This window comes from Oncorhynchus masou, chromosome 15 (genome assembly GCF_036934945.1).
Source record: "Oncorhynchus masou masou isolate Uvic2021 chromosome 15, UVic_Omas_1.1, whole genome shotgun sequence".
Lineage (NCBI taxonomy): Eukaryota > Metazoa > Chordata > Actinopteri > Salmoniformes > Salmonidae > Oncorhynchus > Oncorhynchus masou.
In genome coordinates, this window is record NC_088226.1 from 27,785,459 (window position 1) to 27,807,137 (window position 21,679).

At 42.1% G+C, this 21,679-nt stretch overlaps 1 protein-coding gene across 9 annotated transcripts in view; it reads right to left on the reverse strand.

The window, feature by feature from the left end:
* Positions 1-4,190: 4,190 nt before the first annotated feature.
* Positions 4,191-21,679, reverse strand: part of LOC135556073 (C-Jun-amino-terminal kinase-interacting protein 3-like) — an 81,360-nt gene continuing 63,871 nt past the window's right edge. For 7 of the 9 annotated variants that reach the window (XM_064988970.1, XM_064988969.1, XM_064988972.1 and 4 more), the window contains 8 exons: positions 21,202-21,269; positions 20,865-21,013; positions 20,396-20,567; positions 19,860-19,973; positions 18,685-18,723; positions 12,530-12,706; positions 6,543-6,689; positions 4,191-6,268 (listed from right to left, as the gene is read on the reverse strand). In XM_064988970.1, coding sequence (XP_064845042.1) covers positions 6,141-6,268; positions 6,543-6,689; positions 12,530-12,706; positions 18,685-18,723; positions 19,860-19,973; positions 20,396-20,567; positions 20,865-21,013; positions 21,202-21,269 — 994 coding nt within the window. In that variant the 3' untranslated portion in view covers positions 4,191-6,140. The remainder of the gene's footprint in view (positions 6,269-6,542; positions 6,690-12,529; positions 12,707-18,684; positions 18,724-19,859; positions 19,974-20,395; positions 20,568-20,864; positions 21,014-21,201; positions 21,270-21,679) is intronic. The other 2 variants (XM_064988977.1, XM_064988974.1) reach the window with 1 other exon arrangement.

Sequence of the window (21,679 nt, forward strand, 5' to 3'; positions counted from 1 at the left end):
CTTATATCTAGACTCACGCAAGCTATACCTTAGTTACGATTTACAGTCTATGTCCGTCGACTAATACTACTTGAGTATTAATATAGAGGATACATGTTGCAATAAAATGATTATTCTGTCCAAACCATCATATTGTCTTTAGTGTAGAAACTAGATTTGTTCCCCTAGAATGGGAGTGTCAGAGGTGTTCTCTCCCCTAGGGTTTTGGGTCTAGTTTCTACTTTTATTCAATGTTTGCAAGTCACACAGTTGTACATGTTATTACAGTGTCCTCTTTGTCCTTAATCTATAACATCAACAATCATCAAAACACTTACTAGTATTAATGCCTTATATATTTATTACAACAAGCGGTTAATTACCTTAGCGCAGTTTGACCTGGTTGGTCCCCAAAGAGTATGTTCTTCCACTCACAATTTCTCCAGATGCTTATCCAATCACTTAGTATCTGTTTCTCCTACTAGAAGTTTATACTATGATTTACTGATTAGTGAAGAGAACGGTTCGAGACAAAAAAAAAAAAAACATAACACCACCGTTGCTACCCATAACACCACCGTTGCTACCCATTCCTAAATCTGCGCGGCTCTCCCTCCACAAGCAATCACATCCTCTTCTCCCTTTCAGCTAATTTTCCACCACAGAAAATAACTGTACATACATCTGAGCCCATGTCAGCGGATGCCTAATTTTGAGAAATGTTACAAGATGCTACTGTGTGCGTGCATGAGTGTGATGTTCCCAAAGGAGGTAGTGATGTGAGTGAGAGCATATGGCAGTGCTTAATTTGTAAATTGGGAGGTGCTGGAACAAAAAGTGAGCCAGATAGTGTACCACGGGTCACACCCCTGAGGTACCAGAACACGAGAAAAAAAACGTTATAATAAAACACTGCATGCATTATAATTTATTTTGCAAACCGACATAGATCAGTAGAAGTTGCTTACAGAAGTTGCACACATGGGGAAAGTTTTTTGTAGCCTAGGGTTCGGGAAAAAATGTGACCTTCATAAATGCATTTCATGCACTTTTATATATTTTTAGATGACTGGATACTTTAACTACCTCACAAATGATCGAAATGACAAAGCTACTTTGACACTGACAAACAGAATCTGAGATCAATAAAAACGACCTTGTCCTCAATCCATCAATAACCTAGCCCTAGATCTACTGTAGGTGTGTGGACACACATATTGTACAGTATGAGGAGGAAATTATACCCGTTGATGCTCAGTTTACTCACCGGCGATGGCCAATGTGCTCGTGCCAAAAGCTTATCTCTCTTGTTTTACTTGGTAAAAGACTGTTTTGGCTGCATGCTGGTCACTGACAGACTTGCCGCGCGTGTTCCCGACTTTAGGCATGCCTCATGATTGGGCTACACACAATCCACAGTTTGGCAATTAAAAAAATAATAATAATTGATAATTGATAATCTGTGGCTAAATTATATGCCTACTTCTGGTGCACAATTCTAATGCATTTAATTTGTTTCTGAACAGACAGCAGTAATTATACAACTTGTATGTATTGTTTTTTTAAGGTAGGGTCTACACCTGTTGTATTCGGCGCATGTGACAAATAACATGTGATTTGATTTAAATTTATCAAGAGTGCTGCTGCGGCACTTCCAGAACTCTTCGCGCGGCTATGATCATATTAGGAAAAAATGATGAGAGTTGCAGGCTCATGGCTATCAGAGTAGATAGGGATAGATATAGAAAGTGAATCTCATTCTAGTTCTGTGCGAGATACAGGCGCGCTTCTTTCTCAACACAGCAATGGCCATGTGTTGGTCTATACAGGCTACAATGTTGGGCAAAACATAAAACTGTCCAGCCCAACACGAATCAATGATTCACATTACGTTTTTTAGGGTGCAACCATGAGAATTACAAAGCAGTCAACTTGAATTAGCCTAACGCTGATTGCTTTTATTGTTTACATTGCAAACAGTGAAAACTAGTTTCATGCCACGAGAGGTACCGGGTTTCGGCAAATGGGTTCCGCAACGAAACAAGTCCAAAACTGAGAGATGCCGGACGGATCCTGTTCCAGTAGGATCTGGCTGTAATCAAGCACTGCTCCTTGGTATCTAAAGTTCGTGTCGGGCTGACCCCCCGGTCTCCTTTTTGTTTGTTTGAGGATGCTAGTCTCCCCTGGTGGAGGTTCTTGGAACTGCTATTTAAATCTGAGCAGAGGTTGACGAAAACCCTCAAAGGTGGTGGTGCTATGTTGTGTGTTAACTTGAATCCCAGGCAGAGAGTATTCATCCACCTGAGTCAACACATGTTAGAATCAACGTTGGCAGCGAGTACAGCAGTGAGTCTTTGTGGTGAACCTCCCTGGCAGTGAACCTCTCTGGTCTTTGTGGTTGAATCTGTGTTTCAAATGCACTGCTCGACTCAGGGACCTTACAGATAATTGTGTGTGTGTGTAGTCATTCAAAAATCATGTTAAACACTATTGTATCACACAGAGGGAGTCCATGCAACTTATGTGATTTGTTAAGCACATGTTTACTCCTGAACTTATTTCGGCTTGCAATAACAAAGGGGTTGAATACTTATTGACTCAAGACATTAGTTTTTTATTTTTTATTATTAATTTGTAAAAATATCTAAAAACATTATTCCACTTTGAAATGATGGGGTATTGTATGTAGACCAGTGACACAAAATCTAAATAGAATCAATTTTAAGTTCAAGCTGTAACACAAAATGTGGAAAAAGTCAAGAGGTGTGAATATTTTCTGAAGGCACTATACTTATCAACGTAGGTCTACTTTCATGGCCACTGATCATACCCACTCACCCTCTTCACAGACACTTAAAAACACACACTGATAGGTGATAGGAGTGATGTTGCTGCTTTGATTAAATATTTATTGAATGAATGAATGACAACGCACATCTTCTCTGCTACAGTTACTTACACAAGATGACATTGGGATTAAATTGCAAGGTGCAAGATTCACAGCGAGTTAACCTAAAGATTGAACTCACACTGCAAGAAGAATCCTTGTACTGTAGGTTCTTTAGTATTATATCTACTGCTGCTCTCTGTATGTACTGGACGGTCATAGATGTAGGATGCAATTATGCTCTCTGAATTTAGCAATAACCCCTGACAAAGAGAGAAAGGCGAACATAGGGCATATTTCTCTAATCTCATGAATGAATTGGGATTTATTTTGTTTTAACCTGAAGGCACACATTCACAGTTTGGTCAGTGTAGTTATTTAATTCATTTGAGCAATTTTAAAGATGTCATCTGTAACATAACACCTCTTGGTTTTTGAAGAATATGTCTTAAAATGCATGAAGCTGTGTACTGCTTTCTTACCTCATCATAATCCAAAAACACTCTTCAATTTCCAAGGAGAACCAACAGTGAAGAAGGAAGGCGCTGCAGTTTGTAAACACTGAATGTGGTCGGACAGCCAACTGTATAGCTTCAAATAAATTTGGATGAATTTGCATTTATTTTATTTTTTCTCAATGAATTTCATTCCTTTATTGTTACAGGTATATCATAGGCATTAAGGGTGGTTGTATGTGTGATAGACTTTGTACTGTACTCAATGCACCTTTAACCAGGATATAAAATGTAACGTAATGTCCGCTGTGCAACATGAACGTCTATAGTACCTAAAGTTGACAGGGTATAATCCAAATCAAATGGAGCTGACTCTTCCGAATCTGAACCACTGTCCTTGTTACTTAAAGTGGGTTTGGTCTTACAGGATGCCATTTCATACATTCTTTATATACCTTCAATTCAATCCGTATCATGGAAGTTCCGCACTACAGCATGATTGAAATTTAAAGGCAATGTTCCCGCGTTAGTGGAGATTGCATTCACAGTAAACGCTGCATACTGTATGTTGGCTCAATCGGAAATTACCTTTACATTTCAAACACAATCTGTGATACAGATTAAATCGAGTCCTTAATCCGATCACCTTTTGTCGGCTATCCATCTTTTAAAGGTAATGTTTGCGGAGACCGGATTCACGGCAAACGCCAATCGGAAATTACCTTTAAATGCGGCATAGGTTGGCCTTGAAATCAGATTGAATCCTGGTCCTAATTCAAAAAGTAAAAAAGTAAATAAATAAATAAAAACACTAAAAAAGGTTGAAAATAAGTCAATCATTAGAGAAGAGAACGACAGACAACATGGCCTCTGGTTTTCAGCGCACACTAGGTTTAATAATTAATCCACACAGATAAAGAGATATGAGTTACATACTGAACAAGAGGGGGAGGGGCCTTGGGCATGTCTAGAGAGTTATAGAATCCTCAATGACAGCTGTCACTCAAAACAGGCGACCAAGCACAAACCTCACTGTCCAACTGTCAGTCTGGGAACAGCGAATTAGAGCAGTGGGTGAATCAGTTATGAACCAATCAGCTCACAGCTCGAGGATATGCCTGGCTCTCTCTCTCCTTCCACTAATTTGGCACAGTTACATTTCGGCACGGTTACTTTCCCCTTCGCCCTTACCCATTTGGTGTTCACAGACCTGAGAGGATTTAGGTATTTACAAAGGCCGAAATAGAACTGAGACTCTATCTGTCCATTTTCTCTACAGGATAGTTTGGGTTTGATCGACAGTGCAGCCGACTGACTGATCTACAAATCACCTTGCATCATAAATAAATACTCATTATTATTTGTAGATCAATCAGTCAGTCCCAACTTACCCACAATGCATCACATATTTGATGCGCTCAAACACAGACAATCTATGTCCATAAGGCTGTCTGGAAACTTGCTTCTAACGTGGAACAATTACAATCCCTGTTTATCCTCTGATGCCAAATCAAGAGTTTCTCTTTACTCCACTACACCTGTTTTTCTGGATCAGTCACCCCCCATGAATTTTACTACATCTGTATCCCAAATGGCACCCTATTCCCTATATAGTACACTACTTTTGACAAAGAACCATAGGGCTCTAGTCAAAAATAGTGCATTATAAAGGGAGGGCGTAGGGTGCCATCCTGAGTCTGCACACCTACTGATCAAATTTCACTGTATTTACAGGCCAATGCATTCAAGACTGATCTTGTTTTTTCCACATACATTCAACAACGTCTCCTCACCTTCTAACAGCTGGCTGAGGTAAAATAACCCTGAACCAACCAATCAACTGTCAGTCTCTCTCGCTCTACATTCAACTCAGCAATGAGTGGCTAGTGACTGTGTCACTCACTCCGACCAATAGCTGCCTGTCCCTGAATCCCTCTTGACCAATCAGCTGTCTCTGTTTCGATTGTGGTTCAGTGAGCTGAAAGCTGAATGGAGGTGGGGGGTTTTAGTAAGTCATACCATTAATTGTTTTTGGATTACTGGTTGGCTGTTGCTGCAAATCTTGGGTAATTCCTGGAGAGGTGTTATATTACGCAGTAGTCTTTAATGTTCCTGTACATGTGATGTTGGTAAGAGGTGGGCAAAGCGAGAAAGGGAAGAGTTAGGGGTGATTGTAGGTATTAGGGAGTAGCTTGGGGGCAGATGCAGGCCATTACAAGTCAAAGGTCAATACAGGAGAGATACAGATGTCCTTCCAGGGGAAATAAATACAGGTATGTCTGAAACAGCACCCTATTCCCTATATAGTGCATTAGTTTTGTCCAGCACCATATGGGCCCTGATCAAAAGTAATGCACCATATATGGACTAGGGTGCCATTTAAGACACACTCCAGGCTTTAGGGAGTAAATACAGGGTAGCGGAGGTAGTTAGGAGGCAGGGGTAATTACAAAGCTCATGGTGGGGGAAATAATTACATTGGTAGAAGCGGCAAAAAAACAGGGTGAGGGAGGGGAAGGGGGTAGTCATAGTCAAGCTATTTGGAAAGATACTGGACTGGGGGAGTGATACTTACAAGGCAATAGGTAGTTACAAGGTTTTTGGGGGGATATCAATAGCTAAAATGGGTGTAATAGTACATACAGGGGCTGAGGGGTCATTTCCAAGTCTAGGGATAGTTACATCATGACCAGGGGTAGATACAGGGGCAGGGAGGGGTGGGTAGGGTGGGTTAGTTTTAGGATGGGGGAAGGGGGTGATAATCTGGGCGAAAGAAGGGGGGACAGGGGGATGCAAGGTAACCCTTGAGGGTGGGAGTGTCACACGGGGATGTAGGACACCTGCCATACGATGATATGGCTCCGCTCGGCTTTGCACACAGCAGGCTTCATCTGCGGGGCACCCCCCAGCACCTCCCCTTCCTCTGTCTCGTCGTCCTCGCCATCACCTGACACACAGATGAAGTGAGAGAGCCAGTCAGCATGATCAGACACGCCCGGTGTCTGTCACCTTTGTACTGAAGTGTTTCTGCACATCCACACATATAAAAGCATTGGATTGGCATTTTAAATCCATAAAGTGAAATGAACAAGTGCACAACTAGAACAGAAGGGTAGAGAATCTGGAGACAAATTCGATTAGGAATTCAAAAGAGCACCACATGAACTTGGGTGTATGGCAGTGTGTGTGTGCATGCGTGAGTGAGTGTGTGATTTCCTCACCGATGCGGAAGTCGATGTAGCCCTCCCCTCCACTCAGCACCAGAACATTCTGTATGCTCTGAGCCTCAGCCTCCGGCTGTGCCGAGGACCCCTGACACTCTGATGGGCTGTCCAGCACACTACCATTTAGGGTGGCCAACACGTTGCCTGACAGAAAAACAGAAAAATGTAATATTATATATTATATTATATATATACACACACATATATAAAATATATATATATATATAAAATATATATATATATATATATATACATATATATATATACATACACACACACACATATATACACACACACACATACATACACACACACATACATATACACACACATACATATACACACACATACATATACACACACATACATATACACACACACACACACACACACATATATATATATATACACATACATACACACACACACATATACACACATATACACACACACACACACACACACACACACACACACACACACACACACACACACACACACACACACACACACACACACACACACACACACACACACACACACACACACATACATACATACATACATACATACATACATATATATATATATATATATATACACACGCACTGTCGTGGCCAAAAGTTGAGACCGACACAAATATTAATTTTCACAAAGTCTGCTGCCTCAGTTTGTATGATGGTAATTTGCATATACTCCAGAATGTTATGAAGAGTGATCAGATGAATTGCAATTAATTGCAAAGTCCCTCTTTACCATGCAAATGAATTGAATCCCCCCAAAACACTTCCACTGCATTTCAGCCCTGCCACAAAAGGATCAGCTGACATTATGTCAGTGATTCTCTTGTTAACATAGGTGTGAGTGTTGACGAAGACAAGGCTGGAGATCACTCTGTCATGCTGATTGAGTTCGAACAACAGACTGGAGGTGCCACCATCATTGCTTTGCACAAAAAAGGCTTCACAGGCAAGGATATTGCTGCCAGTAAGATTGCATCTAAATCAACCATTTATCGGATCATCAAGAACTTCAAGGAGAGTGGTTCAAATGTTGTGAAGAATGCTTCAGGGTGCCCAAGAAAGTCCAGCAAGCTCCAGGACCATCTCCTAAAGTTGATTCAGCTGCGGGATCGGGGCACCACCAATACAGAGCTTGGTCAGGAATGGCAGCAGGCAGGTGAGTGCATCTGCACGCACAGTGAGGCAAAGACTTTTGGAGGATGGCCTGGTGTCAAGAAGGGCAGCAAAGAAGCCACTTCTCTCCAGGAAAAACATCAGGGACAGACTGATATTCTGCAAAAGGGATTGGACTGCTGAGTACTGGGGTAAAGTCATTTTCTCTGATGAATCCCCTTTCCGATTGTTTGGGGAATCCGGAAAAAAGCTTGTCTGGAAAAGACAAGGTGAACGCTACCCTCAGTCCTGTGCCATGTCAACAGTAAAGCATCCTGAGACCATTCATGTGTGGGGTTTGTTCTCAGCCAAGGGAGTGGGCTCACTCACAATTTTGCCTAAGAACACAGCCATGAATAAAGAATGGTACCAACACATCCTCCGAGAGCAACGTCTCCCAACCATCCAGGAACAGTTTGGTGACGAACAATGCCGTTTCCAGCATGATGGAGCACCTTGCCATAAGGCAAAAGTGAAAACTAAGTGGCTCTGGGAACAAAACATCAATATTTTGGGTCCATGGCAAGGAAAATCCCCAGACCTTAATCCCATTAAGAACTTGTGGTCAATCCTCAAAAGGCAGGTGGACAAACAAAACCCCACAAATTCTGACAATCTCCAAGCATTGATTATGCAAGAATGGGCTGCCATCAGTCAGGATGTGGCCCAGAAATTAATTGACAGTATGCCAGGGAGGATTGCAGAGGTCTTGAAAAAAAAGGGTCAACAATGCAAATATTGACTCTTTGCATCAACTTCATGTCATTGTCAATAAAAGCCTTTGACACTTATGATATGCTTGAAATTATACTTCAGTGTTCTATAGTAACATCTGACAAAAATATCTAAAGACACTAAAGCAGCTAACTTTATGAAAATTAATATTTGTGTCATTCTCAAAACTTTTGGCCACTACCGTACACAGTACCAGTCAAACATTTGGACACACCTACTCATTCAAGGATTTGTTTTTACTATTTTCTACATGTAGAATAATAGTGAAGACATCAAATATATGAAATAGCACATATGGAATCATGCAGTAACCAAAAAAGTGTTAAACAAATTTTAAGAATATTTAGAAGATAAATGCACAATGCAGAGGATGAGAGGACGAGAGTACTAAAAACTAAATAGAGTACTGATGGTCAATAGGGAATTGTCAATGTAAATAGGAGTTGTTTTTCAGTTCAACAGTTGTTTAGAATCTGTGGAATGTCAGTCCTGAACTCAGAGCTACATGTGCTTGTGTGCTTCGTTCTGTACATTGAGTCTGGAGCAGGATATTTGTTATTTGGCCATTGTCCCAGTTGTAGTACTGCAAGGACTTCTGATTGGTCAACCCCAGGCTACGGTGGGGGGTGATAAATTACAACCTGTTTCTTTATTATGTGGAGAAAAGCTGAGGACATGGGAGTCTGAACATCTACCTCCCAGCATAAAATCAATGATTTGCCCTTCTCAAACCAAATCTAATTTTCTCCACCTGATTTGCTTTGGGGTTTGTGTTATTGAAGAATAACATCAACTGCTAACAAAATCAAAATATTTTTTATATTTGAGATTCTTCAAAGTAGCCACCATTTGCCTTGATGACAGCTTTGCACACTCGGCATTCTCCTAACCAGCTTCATGAGCTAGTCACTTGGAAAGCATTTCAATTAGCAGGTGTGCCTTGTTAAAAGTTAATTTGGGGAATTTCTATCCTTTCCTTCTTAATGCGTTTGAGACAATCAGTTGCGCTGTGACAAGGTAGGTTTGTATACAGAAGATAACCCTATTGAATAAAAGACCAAGTCTATACTATGGTAAGAACAGCTCAAATAAGCAAAGAGAAATGACAGTCCATCATTACATTAAGACATGAAAGTCAGTCAATCCGGAATATTTCAAGAACTTTGAAAGTTTCTAGAAGTGCAGTCGCAAAAAACCATCAAGTGCTATGATGAAACTGGCTCTCATGAGGACCGCCACAGGAAAGGAAGACCCAGAGGATAAGTTCATTAGAGTTAACTGCACCTCAGATTGCAGCCCAAATAAATGCTTCACAGATTTAAAGTAACAGACACATCGCAACAGCAACTGTTCAAAGGAGACTGCGGGAATCAAGCCTTCATGGTCGAATTGCTGCAAAGAAACCACTACTAAAGGACACCAATAAGAATAAGAGACTTGCTTGGGCCAAGAAACACGAGCAATGGATATTAGATTGATGGAAATCTGTCCTTTGGTTTGATGAGTCCAAATTTTATATTTTTGGTTCCAACCGCCGTGTCTTTCTGAGACGCAGAATAGATGAACGGATGATCTCCGCATGTGTGGTTCCCACCGTGAAGCATGCAGGAGGAGGTGTGATGGTGTGAGGGTGCTTTGCTGGTGACACTGTCAGTGATTTATTTAGAATTCAAGGCACATTTAACCAGCATGGCTACCACAGCATTCTGCAGCGATACACCATCCCATCTGGTTTGCGCTTAGTGGAACTATCATTTGTTTTTCAACAGGACAATGACCCAAAACACACCTCCAGGCTGTGTAAGGGTTATTTGACCAATGAGAGTGATGCATCAGATGACCTGGCCTCCACAATCCCTCGACCTCAAACCAATTGAGATGGTTTGGGATGAGTTGGACCGCAGAGTGAAGGAAAAGCAGCCAACAATTGCTCAACATATGTGGGAACTCTTTCAAGACTGTTGGAAAAGCATTCCTCTTACACTTTTTTGGTTACTACATTAATCCATATGTGTTATTTCATAGTTTTGCTGTCTTCACTATTATTCTACAATGTAGAAAATAGTAATAAATAAAGAAAAACCCTTGAATGTGTAGGTGTATCCAAACTTTTGACTGGTACTGTATATACAGTGCCTTGCGAAAGTATTCGGCCCCCTTGAACTTTGCGACCTTTTGCCACATTTCAGACTTCAAACATAAAGATTTAAAACTGTATTTTTTTGTGAAGAATCAACAACAAGTGGGACACAATCATGAAGTGGAACAACATTTATTGGATATTTCAAAAAAATTTAACAACTCAAAAACTGAAAAATTGGGCGTGCAAAATTATTCAGCCCCTTTACTTTCAGTGCAGCAAACTCTCTCCAGAAGTTCAATGAGGATCTCTGAATGATCCAATGTTGACCTAAATGACTAATGATGATAAATACAATCCACCTGTGTGTAATCAAGTCTCCGTATAAATGCACCTGCACTGTGATAGTCTCATGATGCTCTCTGCGCTTTTGTTAAAAGCGCAGAGAGCATCATGAAGAACAAGGAACACACCAGGCAGGTCTGAGATACTGTTGTGAAGAAGTTTAAAGCCAGATTTGGATACAAAAAGATTTCCCAAGCTTTAAACATCCCAAGGAGCACTGTGCAAGCGATAATATTGAAATGGAAGGAGTATCAGACCACTGCAAATCTACCAAGACCTGGCTGTCCTTCTAAACTTTCAGCTCATACAAGGAGAAGACTGATCAGAGATGCAGCCAAGAGGCCCATGATCACTCTGGATGAACTGCAGAGATCTACAGCTGAGGTGGGAGACTCTGTCCATAGGACAACACTCAGTTGTATATTGCACAAATCTGGCCTTTATGGAAGAGTGGCAAGAAGAAAGCCATTTCTTAAAGATATCCATAAAAAGTGTTGTTTAAAGTTTGCCACAAGCCACCTGGGAGACACACCGAACATGTGGAAGAAGGTGCTCTGGTCAGATGAAACCAAAATTGAACTTTTTGGCAACAATGCAAAACGTTATGTTTGGCGTAAAAGCAACACAGCTCATCACCCTGACCACAACATCCCCACTGTCAAACATGGTGGTGGCAGCATCATGGTTTGGGCCTGCTTTTCTTCAGCAGGGACAGGGAAGATGGTTAAAATTGATGGGAAGATGGATGGAGCCAAATACAGGACCATTCTGGAAGAAAACCTGATGGAGTCTACAAAAGACCTGAGACTGGGACGGAGATTTGTCTTCCAACAAGACAATGATCCAAAACATAAAGCAAAATCTACAATGGAATGGTTAAAAAATAAACATATCCAGGTGTTAGAATGGCAAGTCAAAGTCCAGACCTGAATCCAATCGAGAATCTGTGGAAAGAACTGAAAACTGTTCACAAATGCTCTCCATCCAACCTCACTGAGCTCGAGCTGTTTTGCAAGGAGGAATGGGAAAAAATTTCAGTCTCTCGATGTGCAAAACTGATAGACATTCCCCAAGCGACTTACAGCTGTAATCGCAGCAAAAGGTGACGCTACAAAGTATTAACTTAAGGGGGCTGAATAATTTTGCATGCCCAATTTTTCAGTTTTTGATTTGTTAAAAAAGTTTGAAATATCCAATAAATGTCGTTCCACTTCATGATTGTGTCCCACTTGTTGTTGATTCTTCACAAAAAAAATACAGTTTTATATTTTTATGTTTGAAGCCTGAAATGTGGCAAAAGGTCGCAAAGTTCAAGGGGGCCGAATACTTTCGCAAGGCACTGTATATATTGTATATATATATTTGTTAAACAGGCAACGAGAAACTGATCAGTCAATCAATTGTATTTCTAATGCCCTTTTTACAGCTGTTGTCACATAGTACTAAAGAACCTTACCAATAGATACCCACAAATTAAACACTGTGAACCACTTTTGCATTTTAGTGCCCAGTTGAGAATCTGGTCCATCCTCACGGAGTATTGACAGTAGGTATAATACCTTTTTAGTTAGTCAAGAACTACACATTTGATTTAATGCATTTAAGGGGATAATTAACTTTATCATATCAAATTATGATTACTAACTGACCTGGAACAGAGACAAAGAACTTGACGGCATCTCGGTGTCCATGGAAACAGAGCTGAGCCTGGGCCATGGAGCAGTATGGAATGAAGCTGCCGCTGCTTTTCTCTGGGTTGTCGTCCGCATACACATGAATCACACTCCCGGCCACGCCGCCGGACGATGTTGGAGACACCTTATTGGCTATCGGGATGGGAGTGGAGTCAATAGCCAATCAGAACAGCTGACAGACCAGCGTATAGGACAAGGACATTGATGCATGAGACCATCCAATCACAATAGTACACACAGAGCAGGCTTGCCAATAAGACTCATCAATTGGGCAGGCTACATCTTTACAGAGCATTTAAAATAGAAATGTGCAAAATAGAACAGACATCCCTCTCAGTCATGCAGAATAGGAAACTGTGGCTCTATACATAACATTTCTACCTGCAATTCTCTGTACGTGGCAATCCATTAAAAAGCCTGTGGTCATTCACTCATGAATTTGCAGATGGTGAAAAAAAAAAAACATCTGAATACTGAAATAGGAGCAATACTAAAACATGCCATCAACATGCAATAATGAAGAGACAAGGCATCCCCAAAACCCCATACCTAATATATTGACTACGTCACTGAAATGATCAATATTCATCACAACAATAGCATACAGATATGACTCATACATAATAGAGGTCGACCGATTATGATTTTTCAACTCCAATACTGATACCGATTATTGGAGGACCAAAAAAGAGCCGATACCCATTAATCGGCCAATTAAAAAAAATGTATTTGTAATAATGACAATTACAATACTGAATGAACACTTATTTGAACTTAATATAATAGATAAATAAAATCAATTTAGCCTAAAATAAAATGAAACATGTAAAATTTTGTTTAAATATTGCAAAAACAAAGTGTTGGAGAAGAAAGTTAAAGGTCAATATGTGCCATGTAAAAAAAGCTAATGTTTAAGTTCAAATCAAATTTATTTGTCACATACACATGGTTAGCAGGTGTTAATGCGAGTGTAGCGAAATGCTTGTGCTTCTAGTTCCGACAATGCAGTAATAACCAACGAGTAATCTAACTAACAATTCCAAAACTACTACCTTATACAAACAAGTCTAAAGGGATAAAGAATATGTACACAAAGATATATGAATGAGTGATGGTACAGAGCGGCATAGGCAAGATGCAGTAGATGGTATCGAGTACAGTATATACATATGAGATGAGTAATGTAGGGTGTGTAAACAAAGTGGCATAGTTTAAAGTGGCTAGTGATACATGTATTACATAAAGATGCAGTAGATGACAGAGTACAGTATATACGTATACATATGAGATGAATAATGTAGGGTATGTAAACATTAGATTAAGTAGCATTGTTTAAAGTGGCTAGTGATATATTTTACATCAATTCCCATTATTAAAGTGGCTGGAGTTGAGTCAGTGTGTTGGCAGCAGCCACTCAATGTTAGTGGTGGCTGTTTAACAGTCTGATGGCTTTGAGATAGAAGCTGTTTTTCAGTCTCTCGGTCCCAGCTTTGATGCACCTGTACTGACCTCGCCTTCTGGATGATAGCGGGGTGAACAGGCAGTGGCTCGGGTGGTTGTTGTCCTTGATGATCTTTATGGCCTTCCTGTGACATCGGGTGGTGTAGGTGTCCTGGAGGGCAGGTAGCTTGCCCCCGGGGATGTTTTGTGCAGTCCTCACTACCCTCTGGAGAGCCTTACAGTTGTGGACGGAGCAGTTACCGTACCAGGCGGTGATACAGCCCGACAGGATGCTCTCGATTGTGCATCTGTAGAAGTTTGTGAGTGCTTTTGGTGACAAGCCGAACTTCTTCAGCCTCCTGAGGTTGAAGAGGCGCTGCTGTGCCTTCTTCACAATGCTGTCTGTGTGGGTGGACCAATTCAGTTTGTCTGTGATGTGTACGCCGAGGAACTTAAAACTTACTACCCTCTCCACTACTGTCACATCGATGTGGATAGGGGGGTGTTCCCTCTGCTGTTTCCTGAAGTCCACAATCACCTCCTTAGTTTTGTTGACGTTGAGTGTGAGGTTATTTTCCTGACACCACACTCCGAGGGCCCTCACCTCCTCCCTGTAGGCCATCTCGTCATTGTTGGTAATCAAGCCTACCACTGTAGTGTCATCCGCAAACTTGATGATTGAGTTGGAGGCGTGCGTGGCCACGCAGTCGTGGGTGAACAGGGAGTACAGGAGAGGGCTCAGAACGCACCCTTGTGGGGCCCCAGTGTTGAGGATCAGCGGGGTGGAGATGTTGTTACCTACCCTCACCACCTGGGGGCGGCCCGTCAGGAAGTCCAGTTCCCAGTTGCACAGGGCGGGGTCGAGACCCAGGGTCTTGAGCTTGATGACGAGTTTGGAGGGTACTATGGTGTAAGTTCCTTGCTCATAACATATGAAAGCTGGTGGTTCCTTTTAACATGAGTCTTCAATATTCCCAGGTAAGAAGTTTTAGGTTGTAGTTATTATAGGAATTATAGGACAATTTCTCTCTATGCGATTTGTATTTCATATACCTTTGACTATTGGATGTTCTTATAGATACTTTAGTATTGCCAGTGTAACAGTATAGCTTTCGTCCCTCTCCTTACCCCTACCTGGGCTCGAACCAGGAACGCATCGTCAACAGTCAACCTCGAAGCAGCGTTACCCATCGCTCCACAAAAGCTGAAGCCCTTGCAGAGCAAGGGGAACAACCACACCAAGTCTCAGAGCGAGTGACGTTTGAAACGCTATTAGTGCGCACTCCGCTAACTAGCTAGCTATTTCACATCGGTTACACCAGCCTAATCTCGGGAGTTGATGAGCTGTTTATGACTTCAAGCCTAATGCTTTAGCACAGCGATGAGCTGCTGGCAAAACGCACTAAAGTGCTGTTTGAATGAATGCTTACGAGCCTGCTGGTGCCTTCCATCGCTCAGTCAGACTTCTCTATGAAATCATAGACTTAATTATAGCATAATAACAACACACAGAAATGCGAGCCTTAGGTCATTAATATGGTCAAATCCGGAAACTATCATCTCGAAAACAAGACGTTTATTTTTTCAGTGAAATACGGAAACGGTTCCGTATTTTATCGAACGGGTGGCATCCATAAGTCTAAATATTCCTGTTACATTGCACAACCTTCAATGTTATGTCATAATTACGTAAAATTCTGGCAAATTAGGCGACCCAAACTGTTGCATATACACTAACTCTGCGTGCAATGAACGCAAGAGAAGTGACACCTGGTTAATATTGCCTGCTAACCTGGATTTTTTTTTTAGCAAAATATGCAGGTTCAAAAATATATACTTATGTGTATTGATTTTAAGAAAGGAATTGATGCTTATGGTTATGTACAGTCGTGCAACGATTGTTTCTTTTGCAAATGCGCTTTTGTTAAATCATCCCCCGTTTGGCGATGTTGGCTGTTATTAGGAAGAAATAGTCTTCACAGAGTTCGCAACGAGCAAGGTTAGCAGGCAATATTAACTAAATATTCAGGTTTAAAAATATATACACTGCACAAAAAAATAAAGGGAACACTAAAATAACACATCCTAGATCTGAATGAATGAAATATTCTTATTAAATACTTTTTTCTTTACATAGTTGAATGTGCTGACAACAAAATAACACAAAAATTATCAATGGAAATCAAATTTATCAATCCATGGAGGTCTGGATTTGGAGTCACACTCAAAATTAAAGTGGAAAACCACACTATAGGCTGATCCAACTTAATAATGTCCTTAAAACAAGTCAAAATGAGGCTCAGTAGTATGTGTGGCCTCCACGTGCCTGTATGACCTCCCTACAACGCCTGGGCATCCTCCTGATGAGGTGGCGGATGGTCTCCTGAGGGATCTCCTCCCAGACCTGGACTAAAGCATCCGCCAACTCGTGGCGTTGGTGGATTGAGCGAGACATGATGTCCCAGATGTGCTCAATTGGATTCAGGTCTGGGGAACGGGCCGGCCAGTCCATAGCATCAATGCCTTCCTCTTGCAGGAACTGCTGATACACTCCAGCCACATGAGGTCAAGCATTGTCTTGCATTAAGAGGAACCCAGGGCCAACCGCACCACAGCATATGGTCTCACAAGGGGTCTGAGGATCTAATCTCGGTACCTAATGGCAGTCAGACTACCTCTGGCGAGCACATGGTGGGCTGTGCAGCCCCACAAAGAAATGCCACACCACACAATGACTGACCCACCGCCAGCCAAACCGGTCATGCTGGAGGATGTTGCAGGCAGCAGAACGTTCTCCACGGCATCTCCAGACTCTGTCACGTCTGTCACATGTGCTCAATGTGAACCTGCTTTCATCTGTGAAGAGCACAGGGCGCCAGTGGCGAATTTGCCAATCTTGGTGGTCTCTCGCAAATGCCAAACGTCCTGCACAGTGTTGGGCTGTAAGCACAACCCCCCACCTGTGGATGTCGGGCCCTCATACCGCCCTCATGGAGTCTGTTTCTGACCGTTTGAGCAGGCACATGCACATTTGTGGCCTGCTGGAGGTCATTTTGCAGGGCTCTGACAGTGCTCCTCCTTGCACACAAAGGCGGAGGTAGAGGTCCTGCTGCAGGGTTGTTGCCCTCCTACGGCCTCCTCCACGTCTCCTGATGTACTGGCCTGACTCCTGGTAGCGCCTCCATGCTCTGGACACTACGCTGACAGACACAGCAAACCTTCTTGCCACAGCTCGCATTGATGTGCCATCCTGGATGAGCTGCACTACCTGAGCCACTTGTGTGGGTTGTAGACTCCGTCTCATGTTACCACTAGAGTGAAAGCACCGCCAGCATTCAAAAGTGACCAAAACATCAGCAAAGAAGCATAGGAACTGAGAAGTGGTCACCACCTGCAGAACCACTCCTTTATTGGGGTTGTCTTGCTAATTGCCTATAATTTGCCTATAATTTCCACCTGTATTCCATTTGCACAACAGCATGTGAAATTTATTGTCAATCAGTGTTGCTTCCTAAGTGGACAGTTTGATTTTACTGAAGTGTGATTGACTTGGAGTTACATTGTGTTGTTTAAGTGTTCCCTTTATTTTTTTGAGCAGTGTACTTGTGTATTGATTTTTAGAAAGGCATTGATGTTTATGGTTAGGTACACATTGGACCAAGACAGTCCTTTTTCGCGAATACGCACCGCATCGATTATATGCAACGCAGGACACGCTAGATAAACTAGTAATATCATCAACCATGTGCAGTTAACTAGTGATTAGGATTGATTTTTATAAGATAAGTTTAATGCTAGCTAGCAACTTACCTTGGCTTCTTACTGCATCCGCATAACAGGCAGTCTTCTTGTGGAGTGCAATGTAATCAGGTGGTTAGAGCATTGGACTAGTTAGCTGTAAGGTTGCAAGATTGAATCCCTGAGCTGACAAGGTAAAAATCTGTCATGCTGTCCCTGAACAAGGCAGTCAACCCACCGTTCCATTAAAAATATGATTGTGTTCTTAACTGACTTGCCTAGTTAAATAAAGGATATATAAAAGTGTAAAAAATAAAATAAATAATAAATAATTGGCCAAATTGGTGTCCAAAAATACAGATTTCCAATTGTTATGAAAACTTGAAATCGGCCCTAATTAATCCGCCATTCCGATTAATCGGTCGACCTCTAATACATATACATTACATACATTAACACCATACTCTACATATATGTGTGCCAATGGATTATATACAGTACTTTACAACACCTGAAGATAGCATGCAGAGTTACACATGAACAAAAGTGATTTCCCTGAATCAGATCCAGACCACCGGACCACTGTTTCTGTCTCTGTTCCATTTCGATCCCTAGCCCCTCGTCCCCTTTGTGGTTGACACATCTGAAATGACTGGATAGGTCTCAGGGACCTTTATGAACTTGTTCTGTTGCTTATCTAATCCTCTCAGATCTCCACAAGTGCTATATACTGTAACTTGCTCCGGTCCAATCACTATATTGCTCACACCTACCCAGTCTATCAGATATGTGAACATTAGGGGAATAAGGGTGCTTCGGACTGAAACTGAACCAGGCTTATGTTGGAGACCGATAAAGGGGAGATGGAGGTAAGACAGGCAGAGAGCGGTATGTGACATTATCCCTGTGGGACAGAGGGAGTCCTAACTTACCCCTCAGACCTAGGAGCTGTCCCCGATGAAGGACTACCGCTAAAGGAAGGGAAGGAGGGAGGAGAGGAGAAGGAGGAGTGGAGAGAGTGATGAGAGAGGGAGGGAGGGGAGGAGAGAGTGGACAAGAGTGATATCAGGACAGGGAGGACAAGTACAGGGATACCAGCCATAAAATAGAGACAGCAAGAGAGAAAGAGAAAAAAACAAAGAGAAACCATTAAGGAATAAGAGAAGACAGAAAAATAGACTGATATACACTGAACAAAAATATAAACGCAACATGTAAAGTGTTGGTCCCATGTTTCATGAGCTGAAAAAAAGATCCCAGAAATGTCCACATATACAAAAAGTTTATTTCTCTCAAATTTTGTGCACAAAATGTGTTTATATCCCTGTTAGTGAGCATTTCTCCTTTGCCAAGATAATCCATCCACCTGACAGGTGTGTCATATCAAGAAACTAATTAAACAGCATGATCATTACACAGGTGCATCTTGTGCTAGGGACAATAAAAGCCAACTTTAAAATGAGCAGTCTTGTCACAGAACATAATGCCACAGATGTCACAAGTTGAGGGAGCGTGCAATTGGCATGCCACAATCAACAGCCTGATCAACTCTATGAGAAGGAGATGTGTCGCGATGCATGAGGCAAATGTTGGTCACACCAGATACTGACTGGTTCTGACCCACAGCCCAAACTTATTTTTTTAAGGTATCTGTGACCAACAGATGCATATTTAATTTTTTTTTTTCAATTTTACCTTTATTTTACTAGGCAAGTCAGTTAAGAACAAATTCTTATTTTCAATGACGGCCTAGGAACAGTGGGTTAACTGCCTGTTCAGGGGCAGAACGACAGATTTGTACCTTGTCAGCTCGGGGATTCGAACTTGCAACCTTTCGGTTACTAGTCCAACGCTCTAACCACTAGGCTACCCTGCAGCCGCATATCTGTATCACCAGTCATGTGAAATCCATAGATTAGGGCCTAATGAATTTATTTAAATTGACTGATTTCCTAATTTGAACTGTAACTCAGTAAAAACATTGAAATTGTTGCATGTTGCGAAATATTTTTGTTCAGTATAGAAAGGGAAAGTAAAAGACAGAAGCACAGAATAGTGAAATCAAAGAGGTAGGGTTAAAGCGCGTGTGCGTGCCACTCAAACTCACTCTCTGTCAGTGGTATGGAGATGACCACACCATTCCCAGTCCCCACCCACAGGCGGTTTCCACCAATAAGAAGGGCTGTTATTCGCACAAAGGAGAAACCCAGCTTGCCAGTACCTGTCAATCAGAGCGAGAGAGAAGAGAGAGAGAGAGTACACAGGTCAATCCATACATTGGATGCATCTCAATAGACTAAAGTGGGGTCAAATAATATGGTCCTATCAATGAGTCGGCTGAAGCTTAGCTTGCTGGTCCCCAGATCTGTCTTGCCAACTCCTACAGTCATGGTCTTGATATGACAAGAAACATACAAATTGTCTATACAACACAAACAGATCTTAGACAACCAGCCTCGCCAGAGCTGGATAGCATGGTTGGGGTCAATTCCATTTCAATTCAGTCAATTCAGGAAGTAAACTGCAATTCCATTTCCACATCTTTCTCTTCGAGGATAATGCTAAGAATGTTTCATTTCTAAATTGACTGAATTTAAATGGAAATAGACTCCATTCCTACTGTTTAGCTTAGGTTTTTCCTACCCAGCATCTTGCTGACGTATGGTTCGATATCGACATCCTGTAGGTGCTGGTGTGTGAGGGCGTGGTAGAGACGCAGCGTGGAGTCCAGACGGATTGACACCCACACCCCATCCCCGATCCACGCCAGCTGCCTCACCTGGCTCTCCCTGCGAGGGTGGGCGTCAAAGGACTTCTGATGTGGGAGAGGGGGTGGGGGGTGGGGGGGGTGAAGGGTGGAAAAGGGAGGATTGGTTGATTGATAATATTCTGAAATAAATTAAAGTAAATCAATGTGGAGCGACATTACATGACCTCTCCCCAACCCATCTCAATCAATTGACATAACTGGGGATAGACTCAAGACTGCTAGTCCACTGAGCTAATGTCTTGACATTATGTCTGGGAGCTAATGTGAGTCTCCAGGTCTGAGAAAAGGTTACTTTGCAACTTCCTCTAGTATACAAACAGTCCCTTCCCTCCTGTGACCAACCTCTATCTGCATGCTCTTGGGCTGGATGACATGGATCTTGTTCTTGTAGCCACACCACACTTTGTCATGGACCATGGCCATGCAGCGGATAGAGTGGTGCGGTCTACCCAGGTCCATCAGGTGGTAGTTTGACAGGTCCCACTGCCCATCTGGAGATAAAGAGAGACCCCCCCACACACACACACACACAAACAATTTATGTAAAGCTTTAAATCATGATTAGAAAAAGTAATGTTGCTCATGGAATGTCATTTTTTGAGCACAACAGACAGTTAATGGTTAAGGCTCATAGGTGAGAGCTCAGAATAATTAGGTAGGTTAGGGAAGTTTACGTTACCGTCAGATCTGTGGAAGATCGCCAATGTCCCGTCTGCCAGAGCCACCAGCACACGACCCTTCACATGCCTGAAACAGAAACAGTCAAGCCGACATTACACAATATAAAATGTGATCATATTACTCCAGTGCTAGCCTCCCAACACTGGCTTCCTGTCAAAGCAAGGGCTGATTTCAAGGTTTTACTGCTAACCTACAAAGCATTACATGGGCTTGCTCCTACCTATCTCTCTGATTTGGTCCTGCCATACATACCTACACGTACGCTGCGGTCACAAGACGCAGGCCTCCTAATTGTCCCTAGAATCTCTAAGCAAACAGTTGGAGGCAGGGCTTTCTCCTATAGAGCTCCATTTTTATGGAACGGTCTGCCTACCCATGTCAGAGACGCAAACTCGGTCTCAACCTTTAAGTCTTTACTGAAGACTCATCTCTTCAGTGGGTCATATGATTGAGTGTAGTCTGGCCCAGGAGTGGGA